General features: G+C 35.0%; 1 protein-coding gene across 2 annotated transcripts in view; it reads left to right on the top strand.

Annotated features, from left to right (window-relative positions):
* The window catches only part of LOC135130944 (sterol O-acyltransferase 1-like), a 38,150-nt gene that overhangs the window by 589 nt on the left and 24,687 nt on the right, over window positions 1–12,874 (top strand). Inside the window, exon 4 of one of the 2 annotated variants that reach the window (XM_064058419.1) lies at window positions 32–970. The exons of the other annotated variant lie outside the window; for it this stretch is intronic. Within the exon in view, the coding sequence (XP_063914489.1) occupies window positions 32–862 (831 nt within the window). The 3' untranslated portion in view covers window positions 863–970. Of the gene's footprint in view, window positions 1–31; window positions 971–12,874 lie in introns of those variants that run through there. 2 annotated transcript variants of the gene reach the window in all.

A 12,874-nucleotide genomic window follows, 5' to 3' on the forward strand; every position in this document is an offset into this window, starting at 1 on the left:
AAAAAAGCTGCGCTAAAATATCACTTTTTAGGTAAGGTTTTTAATTAAAGTACATGCTTTCGTGCGAACCAAGACCTCGGAAGGACCCTCTGGTTTGTCTTTTTCTAAATATCTATACTTCCTTTTTGCTCCTACCCTCATCTACAGAGACGCCTACCCTCGAACGAACACCATCAACTGGAAATTTATCATTCAGTGTCTTCTCGAATGCATTGCCAGTTTTTTCGCACTGACTTTCTGCGTCGTGAACTGTTTTCCATCTTCGGAAAGATGGGCACAAAAGTATACTGTATCCGAGATACTGTTCGAGATCGCAGTCGATACGATATTTTCAGCAGTGGCTATGATGGCTATCTTCTTGCTGATTTTCCACTCGGTACAAAATTTGTTTGCCGAGATTCTCCAGTTCGGAGACCGTTTATTCTATTTAGATTGGTGGAACGATTGTAATTTGAACAGTTGGTTGTTAAAATGGAACAAGATCGTACAAGATTGGCTGTATTATTACGTTTATCGCGATTTCAAAGAACACATTTGTGACGATGGCTTTCTGGCAAAATTGACTGTGTTTTTGGTGTCTTTTGCTGTACACGAATGGATTATGTATTGTTGTGTTGGTGGTTTTTTTCCGTTGATGTTTTTTGTTTTTATGACTGTGGTGTTTCCTTTGTCGTTCTACGAATTTCCTAAAACTGTGTTATTTTATGTTCTTTGCTTGTGTTTAGCAGGTTTACTGATCACCGCCGGGTTTATATTTTATACTCTCGAATGGTATGCTCGCTCGCAAAGCCCTTTAACAGACCCAACACTTTTAGACTTAGTTGTTCCTAGATTCATAACATGCGATTGTGTATTAAAATGATAGATAGTTTAGACTGTGGAAGCGAACGAAAAAAACTAAAAGTAGTTAATAAATAATTGCCTTTGCTGATTTTGATTTTTGTTTCTATTCAGTGCCACGAATTTTTGACTAGAGATACACAAAAATTTGTTAACGATAAGGTCATCACTAGGAATTGATTGCTCACCGACATCTTGATCACGACTGGAATGTAAAAAAACTTGTGACTTTTCGTCATTTTGCTAGTTCCTGTTCACGTTGAAGCTTAAGTTTCCTCTTTTGGCTTCCACTGAGATATTTGCGCTCAGACAGTTTATTTAATCAAATAATGAATAAGTTGCATTATTAATATTTAATAAAACGTTATTTGACAATATCAGTCTTATCTTGACAAATACTAGCCCCGCCCACCCACCCTTATTTTCTTAGAAGAGTAGGCCATCTGCCAAAATCAGTCTTATCTTGGCAAGTATGAGACTGATTTTTGCAAATGACCGACTCCCTAAGAAAATAAGGGTGGGTGGGCGGGGCTAGTATTTGTCAAGATAAGACTGATTTTGGCAGATGACCCACTTTTCCAAGAAAATAAAGGGTGGGTGGGCGGGGCTAATACTTGTCAAGATGAGACTGATTTTGGCAGATAACTTAATCTTCTAAGAAAATAAAGGCTGGGTGGATGGGGCTAGTACTTGCTAAAAATAAAAAAATTAAAAATTAAAAAGTGGCAAATTGAAAAAATCGGATAAATGAGAAATTGGAAAATCGTACAACTGTATAATCGGAAAATCAAAAACCGAAATACCAAAAAATTGAAAAAAAAATCTTATAAAATCGAATTCGAAATTTCAGTTTTCATTTTTTTTATTTTTTAGATATTTCAACTTTTGAATATTTCATTTGACAATAATTTGGTTGATAATTGTGCAGTTTTTATTTGCAATCTTTTAATTTTTCAAGTTTTAACTTTACAATTATAGAATTTTTTGATTTTTAATTTTTCAAGTTTCCAAGTAAAAATTTTTCCTTTTCACGATTTGTCATTTTTCGATTTCTTAACTAAAAGAACAAATTTATTCGAACCGAAATTTTGAAAAGCCGAAAAATCCAAAAATTGAAAATTAGAAACAAAATTTTCAGGAGTTTTAATGTTACGGTAAACATGGCAAATCTCTTCCAAAAACCCGGTGACAAAAAATCGAAAATTTAAAAAAATAGCATCTATCCAGTTGCCCAGATCAATCAAAAATCGAAAGACAGATCAAAAAATGGGAAATTTAAAAGGCGAAAAATTCGAAAGTTGAAAAAACGAAAAACTGAAAAATCTAGCATACGCTACGATAAGACTGATTTTGGCAAATGATTTTCTCTCTAAGAAAACAAAGGGCAGGTGGGTGGGGACAGCACTTGCCAAAATCAGTCTTATCTTGGCAAGTATGAGACTGATTTTTGCAAATGATATATCCTCTAGGAAAATAAGGGTGGGTGGGCGGGGTTAGTATTTGTCAATATAAGGCTGATTTTGGCAGATAACCCACTGTTCTAAGAAAATAAAGGGTGGGTGGGCGGGGCTAGTAAAAAATCTAAATCTTATGAAACCAAATTCGAAATTCCAGTTTTCATTTTTTTTTAGTTTTTAGATTTTTCAACTTTTGAATATTTCATTTGATAATTTGTTTCAATTTTGCAGTTTTTAATTCCAATCTTTTGATCTTTCGAGTTTTAAGTTTACAATTTTGGAATTTTTTGATTTTTAATTTTTCAAGTTCTCAAGTTAAAATTTTTCATTTTCACGATTTGTCGTTTTTCGATTTTTTAATTAAAAGAACAAATTTATTCGAACCGAAATTTTGAAAAACCGAAAAATCCAAAAACTCAAAATCAGAAACAAAATTTTAAAATGTTTTAAAGTTACGGTAAACATGGCAAATCGCTGATCAAAATTACTTTTTACTCCCTTCCAAAGATCCGGTGACGAAAAATCAAAAATCGAAAATTAAAAAAAATAAACATATTTTTTCGATATTTTTAAAACTCAAATGATTGAGAAGAGTAGGTCATTTGCCAAAGTGAGTCTTATTTTGGCAAATACTAGCCTGGCCTATGCCCCTTGTATTTTCTCAGAGGATAGGTTATTTGGCAAGTACTAGCAAATTTCGACCTATTTTCGACGACTTTCGAAATTTAACTAAATGCTTTTTCTTGTAGATTTCGGGGCGCAGAAGTCACTAAATTTGTATTTTGCCTCTTTTTTATTACTTTAAACATAGTTAAAGTTTCTTCCTATGAAAACAAAACTACGTATGTTAAGAAAAACAGAGGCAAAATATAAGCCCCGCCCACCCACCCTGTCTCAATTGTTACTAATTTTTCTATTCGTCGTGAACCGGGAGGCGGAGCTTAATTGCCAAACTGATTTCTCTCAAGGAATTAGCATGTAAAACAAGTTCTTAAGTAATTATATTGTTCAAACAAAACTGTATGTATTAGGTGAAAAAGAAAGCTAAAGATTAAGCCCCACCTACACCGTCCCCGATCTTAGTTGTGATTAATTTTTCATTTGTTGCCAGACCGAGGGGCGGGGCAAAATCGCAAAATCCACATAAGAATGCGAGCGCAGCGAGCACGTTCAGGTGTTATTAAAATTTACTCGTCAGCGTCCCTGAGAAGCTAAATTATTAATAAAAAAAATTGTTATTTTCTAGATTTTTTTTCCTAGCATATATAGTTTCCTTCAACATGTTTTTTAGAAACATGTTTCACATAGTAGTTTATTGTAGAGAAATAGGCATTTTGCAGTAAACTCCGCCCTTCGACTCACAACAAATACAAACGTTACCATAATTGAGATGAGGGCGGGTAGGCGGGGTTTGTATTTTCCCTTTTTTACTACATATTTTAAGTTTCTTCTTATGAAAACAAGACTACGTGTATTATTATTTAATCATGTTTTCATCGGCTGTATCCGTGACGGTGGTAGCCGTAGTTGTTGTATGAAGTTCCAGCAGATTTTTTTACACTTTTCAAAATAACTTCATTTTCACCAGTTGAGTTATTTGAAGTGGAAGTAGAAGGTTGAGGTGTAAAAAAACTTGTGACTTTTCGTCATTTTGCTAGTTCCTGTTCACGTTGAAGCTTAAGTTTCCTCTTTTGGCTTCCACTGAGATATTTGCGCTCAGACAGTTTATTTAATCAGATACCTAATGAATAAGTTGTATTATTAATATTTAATAAAACGTTATTTGACAATATCAGTCTTAGAAGAGTAGGCCATCTGCCAAAATCAGTCTTATCTTGGCAAGTATGAGACTGATTTTTGCAAATGACCTACTCTTTAAGAAAATAAGGGTGGGTGGGCGGGGCTAGTATTTGTCAAGATAAGACTGATTTTGGCAGATGACCCACTTTTCTAAGAAAATAAAGGGTGGGTGGGCGGGGCTAATACTTGTCAAGATGAGACTGATTTTGGCAGATAACTTAATCTTCTAAGAAAATAAAGGCTGGGTGGATGGGGCTAGTACTTGCTAAAAATAAAAAAATTAAAAATGAAAAAATGGCAAATTGAAAAATCGGATAAATGAGAAATTGGAAAATTGTACAACTGTATAATCGGAAAATCAAAAACCGAAATACCAAAAAATTGAAAAAAAAAAAATCTTATAAAATCGAATTCGAAATTTCAGTTTTTATTTTTTAGATATTTCAACTTTTGAATATTTCATTTGACAATAATTTGCAACTTTACAATTTTAGAATTTTTTGATTTTTAATTTTTCAAGTTTCCAAGTAAAAATTTTTCCTTTTGACGATTTGTCATTTTTCGATTTCTTAACTAAAAGAACAAATTTATTCGAACCGAAATTTTGAAAAGCCGAAAAATCCAAAAATTGAAAATTAGAAACAAAATTTTCAGAAATTTTAATGTTACGGCAAACATGGCAAATCTCTTCCAAAAACCCGGTGACAAAAAATCGAAAATTTAAAAAAATAGCATCTATACAGTTGCTCAGATCAATCAAAAATCGAAAGACAGATCAAAAAATGGGAAATTTAAAAGGCGAAAAATTCGAAAGTTGCAAAAACGAAAAACTGAAAAATCTAGCATACGCTACGATAAGACTGATTTTGGCAAATGATCTTCTCTCTAAGAAAACAAAGGGCGGGTGAGAGGGGACAGCACTTGCCAAAATCAGTCTTATGTTAGCAAGTATGAGACTGATTTTTGCAAATGATATATCCTCTAGGAAAATAAGGGTGGGTGGGCGGGGTTAATACTTGTCAAGATAAGGCTGATTTTGGCAGATGACCCACTCTTCTAAAAAAAAAAAGGGTGGGTGGGCGGGGCTAGTACTTGTCAAGATAAGGCTGATTTTGACAGATGACAATTCGGAGTCATAAACTACATGTGTAGGACTATGTTATTTTATAAAATTTAAAACCCAGTAACAATGTACTATTTTGAAGTGACGTCATCGTATTACTAGTGGGGATGATTAGACAAATTTTGGTTCGCGTGTTACCATCTACATGATATTCCTAATATAATCGGTCGAGTACTTTCGGAGATTATCTGTCTAAAAAAAATGGACAGACAGACGGAAATGGGAGACCTATTTCTTCGTCTTCTAGGGGTCAAGAAAGATCGAGAAAACGTAAAAGTACAGAGTCGGCCGACGGACTCGATTACAATACTTCCTCTGCTTACGCTCGGGAAGTAAAAAAAACCGTTGGGACCCCCGAGAAGATTTCGCATTAAAAATTAGTACATTTGGTGTTCGAGAGAAGGTTTTACATCTTTAAAAAAGACAGTTGGGACCTCCGACAAGGTTTTACATTAAAAAATAGGGTATTTGTCGCCGCTGAGAAGGTTTTACATTAAAAAACAGACATTTGGGATACGCGAGAAGGTTTAACATGCTTAAAAAAAGCCATTAGGCGCCCCCGAGGAGGTTTTATATTAAACAAAAGATATCTGGGCCCTCGAGAAGGTTTCACATTTTTTAACAAGATAGTTGGGACCCCCGAGAAGGTTTCACATTCTTAATTAGATGTTTGGGACACCCGAGAAGGTTTCACATTAAAAAATTGGACATTTTGCGCTCCCAGAAGGTTTTACATAAAAAAAAAAACAGTTGGGACCCCCCGAGAGAGTTTCACATTAAAAAATAGGATATTTGTCGCCCCTGAGAAAGTTTTACATTTTTAAAAAGGCAATTGGGACCCCCGAGAAGGTTTTACATTCTGAAAAAAATACATTTGGCTCCCCTGAGAAAGTTTTACACTTTTAAAAAGGACGATTAAGATCCCCGAGAAGTTTTCACATTCTTAAAAAATACATTTGGGATCCCCGAGAAGGTTTTTACATTTTTAAATAAAAGGGGGGTAATTTCATCAATAAAAAATTTGTTATGACATCATAAATATATTTTTATATATATTATTCGCTTCGCTGTATCGAGCTATCATTTAGTTTTTTTTTTCTCTCTCTCTCCTTTCTTTATAATAGTTTTTCTATCATTAATTTCGTTTACTTCTTTTTCTTTCTCTTTTTAATTACAATCATGGGCGCTAAGTGTAAGAAATGCGGAAAGGGAGTTTTGCGTTGCGATGATTATGTATCCTGCAGTACTTGCAAGTATATCTATCATGCTGGATGTGCGGGTTTAACCAGAGAGATTTATGAGAAAATGAAAGTAGAACTTACTCTCTCCGCATGGTGCTGTTCTTTTTGCAATTCAAAACCCGAATCAAAATCTACTTTATCTGCCACATCTGATGTTAATATTAATGTTGATAAAAATCCTTCACTCAGTTTCACTTCTGATTCACTGAAAAGTCTCTTCAATGATGTCCTTAAGATAGCACTTGAACCTTTAACTGCTGAGTTAAACGCTTTGAAGCTCGAAATGGGCAATCTACGTACGGAAAATTCCCTGCTGCATTCTGAAGTTAACAAGTTGACTCTCGCGCTCAACCGAGTTCCTAATCCAGATACACTCTCTGCAGCCGGCAATACTTTAACCACATATTCAGAAGTATTCAAAAAAAAACTCTCAGGATACGGTGATTGTTAAACCCAAAGATAAGAATCAATCGGTTAACAAGACTAAATCTGATATCTTGTCTAAGGTAAATCCGGTGAATTCTGCTATTGATATCGGCAAGGTTAAAAATCTCAAAGATGGTTCAGTGTTGCTTGGATGTAAGGATGCTAGTAAATTTAAAGAACTTGCCAGCGTAAAACTATCTACATCCTACGATATTAAAGAAGTAAAGACCTTGCGTCCTCGCATCAGAATTTCGGGCATCTCAAACGATATTGATGAGAGCAGCGTTTTGTCATATGCAGTCAAACAAAACGATTTCTTATTTGACAAACCTGGCGATTATAAACTGCTAAAATTTCTTCCGCTTAAAAAAAAAGCTGACTTATTCCAGGCTTTAATAGAAGTTGACTCGCTTACCTATAACAAAGCTATCAACATTGGTCACTGTCTTATCGGCTTGAATAGTTGTTCTATTTATTGCGGTTTGGAAATCCCACGTTGCTTCCAGTGCTGTGGCTTTAATCATTCATCGAGCTCTTGTAGAAGTATTATTGTTTGTCCTAGATGTTCAGAAAACCACAACGTGAAGGAATGTAAAGCTGCTTCTTTGTGCTGCGTCAACTGTCGCAACTTAAAATCAAATAGCAAACACGCGAATATTAAAACTGACCACGCCTCTTGGGATCACGATAATTGTCGAGCTTACGAATTGGCTATCACTAAGTTGAAGCAAGATCTTTTCGGTATTGCCGAATAGCAACTAATATTTGGATCCAACACTTCAGTTTCGTCTTTACGTGTAAGTCCAGCTATATCGAACTCAGATTTATCAAATATTTCTAATAATTCCTTTGTTACTACTTTTATTCCATCCCTTAACAATAATTTATCGGCCTCGTTACTTATATATTATCAAAATGCCCGTGGCATTAACACCAAACTTACAACACTTCTCAATTCTCTGTCTTCTTCCAATTTTGATTTTGTATGTCTCTCTGAAACGTGGCTTCATGACGGTGTTGGAAATTCCGAATTTTGTCCTCCTGCTTACAATGTTTTTAGATCCGATAGAAACTTTGCCAATTGCAATCTTTCCAGAGGTGGAGGAGTATTGATCGCACTCAAACAACAATTTTCGGCAGTTCAATTAGACTTATCTGCACGCGGTTTTGATGCTTTACGTTTGATCGATGTAGTCGGCATTAAGTGTTGTTTTAATCATCTTTTCCTTTTCATCTTTGTTGTCTACATTAATCCTAGAACTTCTACAGAAGAGTATAATTCGTTCTTCAGCCTGATCAGTAATCTTACAGAACTGCATAATCAACGCGTCTTAATCGTTGGAGATTTTAACATTCCAGAGTATCATTATAATTTACAAGCTTCTGCAATAGGTAACAACAGACTGTCATCACTTTCTAACTTTCTGAATTTGTGCGATTATAAACAACATTCTAATATCGCTAATAGCCATGGTAGGTTCTTGGATTTGGTCATTACAAACCTTCTGTGTGTTATCGATCGCTGTGTAGATCATCTTTTACCTGAGGATGCACATCACCCTTCGCTGCTTATTACGTGTCAGTTTCGTTTGCCCAATACGCAACTGTTAGGTAATCCTGTCTCTCCTGCGAAAAAGTGGAACTTTCATAAGGCTGATTATCCAAACTTATATCGTCATCTTGAGCAAATTGATTGGTCTTTCATGGATTCCGTCACGGACGTTAATACTCTTTGTCGTCTTTTTTATGATAAACTTAACTCTGTGCTTGATCTTTATGTTCCCAAAACTTGCCGACTACACAATTACTCTTACCCTCTCTGGTTCTCTTCTGATAACATAAAAAAAGTTAAAATCAAATGGAAGCTCTGGTGCATCTACAAAAGATCCCATAGTGACTTAGATCTGATTAATTTTAAAAGAATTCGAGCTGAATTGAAGCGTGACATTAAACTATCGTATGCCAATTATATTCACAATTTGGAAATTAATATTAACTCGGATCCTCGCAAGTTTTGGGCTCATGTCAATAATATTAAAAAACGTTCGGGGATTCCTTCTCAAATGAGCTATCTAAACACATCTCTGTTGAATCCTCAAGACATTGTAAACGCCTTCGCCGAACACTTTAGTGACAGTTATTCTAATCTAGCACATGTTGATTTTAATAGTCTTGACGAAGATCTCAGCAATATTCCAGTTTTTGTCTCTGCTATTGATGAATCCGATGTATTAGAAGCATTGAAAAACATTAAGTCTAATTCTACGTGCGGTCATGACGACATTCCGGGTTTTCTTCTTTCAGACTGTGCTACTGCATTTTCTCGGCCTTTGACCATTCTATTTAATTTAATACTCAAATCTTCCTCCTTTCCTAATTTCTGGAAACTTTCTTTAATTACACCCATTTTTAAAAAAGGCAATACTCAATTGATTATAAATTATCGTCCTATCTCTTTACTCTGTAATTTTTCCAAAGTCTTCGAGTCTATTCTTCATAAATTCATACAATTTCAAGTACGCAATCGTTTATCGCACACGCAACATGGTTTTATTAATGGCCGCTCTACAGTCACCAACTTGTGCTGTTTTACTCAATTTGTATCTGATAGCTTTGATGCTAAACGACAGGTGGATGTGGTGTACACCGACTTTTCTAAGGCATTCGACCAGCTTAATCATAATATTTTACTGTCCAAATTAAGTAGCATCGGTTTTTCTGCAAATTTAATTAAGCTTTTTAGGTCGTATTTGTCCGATAGATCTCAGCGTGTGACATTTCATGGTTTTGAATCCGATCGAATTATTGTTACTTCTGGCGTTCCGCAAGGTTCTATTCTCGGACCATTACTTTTTGCAATCTTTATTAATGATATTACCAAAAATCTGAGTTCAAACGTGTTGATGTATGCAGATGATTTAAAGATTTTCCGACGCATTAATAACTTCGAAGACTGCCTAGAACTTCAAGATGATATCGACAAATTTCAAAATTGGAGTATATATAATCTCCTTCCCGTAAACGCTAGAAAATGTTACGTTATGTCCTTGACCAATAAAACTTCTAAAGTTTTGTATTTATACTCGATGTTTTCTTCCACTTTGTCTCGAGTTGATTCATTTAAAGACCTTGGTGTCACGTTTGACTCTTCCCTTTCATTTGCCCCACACGTTTCCTTTATAGTGTCTGAAGCCTTTAAATGTCTGGGGTTCATTATAAGATCTAGTGGTTGTTTCAGTAATGGTACTACTTTAAAAAGACTTTATGTTGCCTTCGTCAGATCTAAATTGGAATATGCTAGTGTGGTTTGGGCCCCCGCAACTCAAATTCATATCTAGGCACTTGAAAAAATTCAAAGAAGATTCTTGAAATTTGTATCCTTCAAATTAGATGGCGTTTACCCACCCAGAGGAATTCCGCAAAATGTTCTTCTTGAAAGATTCGGCCTCATCGATCTGGATAGAAGACGCACTAACGCGTCTTTGTGTTTCTTAAAGAAAATTTTTAATCATCAAATTGACTGTCCTCAACTTCTTAGCCAACTTTACATCAGCATACCAAGACCATCCTTTCGTCCTGAGAATTATCAATTTTTCTATCTTCCAACGCCACGTATTGTCATCCAGAAAAACTCACCGTTATACCGGATGTGCGCTAACTATAACGAGCATAACGATTCCTTCAGATTGTGTTAAACAAACCTATCTTCTATGAGAAGCAGTGGTAATTGTGGCCGCCTGTAATTTAGGTAACTATTTTTTTTTTTTTTTTTCTTTTTCAATCTGTACTAGTTGGTCTGTAATTGGGCTTCAAGTCTGTTGACCAACTTCATTCAAAGTGTTTGGACGTAAATTCCTGGTTATTCACAGAGCCGAGCTCCAATGTCGCGCGCGAGGAGCCGGTCAAATTTGTTTCCAGCCTCGGCTGTGAAAGTGTGTCGCTTAAGTCAATAATAATAATAATAATAATAATAATAATAATTACACCAATGAATGATCATCAGATAACACTTGCCGAATTAATAAATACTATCAATAAGACACACAACTGGAAATCACCAGGACCAGACAAAATTCATAATTTTTGGATAAAAAAATTAAATTGTGTACATATTCATTTACTACATCACTTAAATCAGTTCCTTCTTGACCCATCCTCCTTTCCAACATTCTTATGTCATGGTGTAACACACCTAAAACCTAAAGATAACGACACAAAAAATTCATCAAAATACAGACCTATCACATGTTTACCGACAATCTATAAAATATTAACCTCATGCATTACACAAAAAATTTATCAACACTGTTTTAACTCTGACATCATTAATGAAGAACAGAAAGGATGTATTAAAGGATCCTTTGGCTGCAAAGAGCAATTAATCATAGATTCCATCATCTGTGAACAAGCTAGAAAAGAAAACCGAAACATATATACTGCTTTTATTGATTATAAGAAAGCTTACGATTCTGTCCCTCATTCCTGGCTATGCAAAATTCTGGAATTATACAAGATTGATACTAAAATCTGCACTTTTCTCAAATGTTCCATGGAATTTTGGAAGACCACACTCCAAATAACCTTAAATGAACAAACAATTCAGTCAGACCCAATAATGATCCGAAGAGGAATTTTTCAAGGCGATTCTCTTAGCCCGTTATGGTTCTGCTTAGCAATAAATCCCCTCTCCGATATCCTGAACAGCTGCAATTATGGGTTCAATATAAGAATTAACAAACAAAGAGAAAACAGAATAAGTCACTTGCTGTATATGGATGACATAAAAATATATGCAAGTACACAAAATCAGTTAACAAACCTATTAAATCTGACTGAACAATTTTCCGGTGATATTGGTATGTCCTTTGGTATTGAGAAATGTAAGACCCAAGCAATCAGAAAAGGCGTGTTTCACCAAGTACCACATATAACACAGAATAAGGAAATAATTGAAGCCCAAGAACGAAACGATACATACAAATATCTGGGTTTCTGTCAATCCTCCCACATCAATCATACCAAAACGAAAACACAGTTGAAAGATCAATACGTAGCAAGATTAAAATTAATATTGAAGACACAGTTAAATGGAAAAAATTTAATGAAAGCAGTAAATACATTCTGCGTTCCACTGCTAACATATTCTTTTGGAGTCATTAAATGGTCCAAAACTGATCTTGAAAATTTAAACATCGCAACAAGGAAAATCTTCACACAGTATAGAAGGCATCACCCAAAATCGTCGATTGAAAGATTCTCATTACCAAGACAGAATGGAGGAAGGGGTTTCCAGAACTTAGAAAACTTATATCAGATACAAATTTCAGATTTGAAGAAGTATTTCTTGAAACGAGCGGAAAGAAATGAAATGTTTCGCACCATCACAAGAGCAGATTTGAACCACACACCCTTAAATCTGTCGAACACCGAAGAAATCCACACCCCCCACACAATAGATAAAATAATAAGTGGGCTAAAACAAAAACAACTACATGGAAAATTCTACAAAGACTTAGAAGAAAATCATGTCAATAAGAAGATGTCATTGATTTGGTTAAAAAATTCAAGTTTGTATGCCGAAACAGAAGGATTTGTGTTTGCTATTCAAGACCAAGTAATCAATACCAAGAATTATAGAAAATACATCATCAAAGATCCGAACATAAAAAACGACTGCTGTCGCCTATGCAAAGCAAAACCTGAAACGATCCAGCACATAATCTCTTCTTGCAGCATCCTAGCACAAACTGATTACAAAGCTAGACACGACAACGCAGCCAAAATCATTCACAAAGAATTAGCAACACTTATGAACTTAATCGAAGATACGACACCCTATTACACTTATATTCCGTCTCCATTCCTTGAAAATAACAAATACAAATTATACTGGGATCGCACAATACTTACAGACTTAAACATTACAGCTAACAGACCAGACATCATACTTATCAAAAAACACACGAACGAAGCCATTCTTATTGACA

This window comes from Zophobas morio, unplaced genomic scaffold, assembly GCF_036711695.1.
Source record: "Zophobas morio isolate AGI-343-1 ecotype UQ-CSIRO unplaced genomic scaffold, CSIRO_AGI_Zmor_V1 ptg000018l, whole genome shotgun sequence".
Classification (NCBI taxonomy): domain Eukaryota; kingdom Metazoa; phylum Arthropoda; class Insecta; order Coleoptera; family Tenebrionidae; genus Zophobas; species Zophobas morio.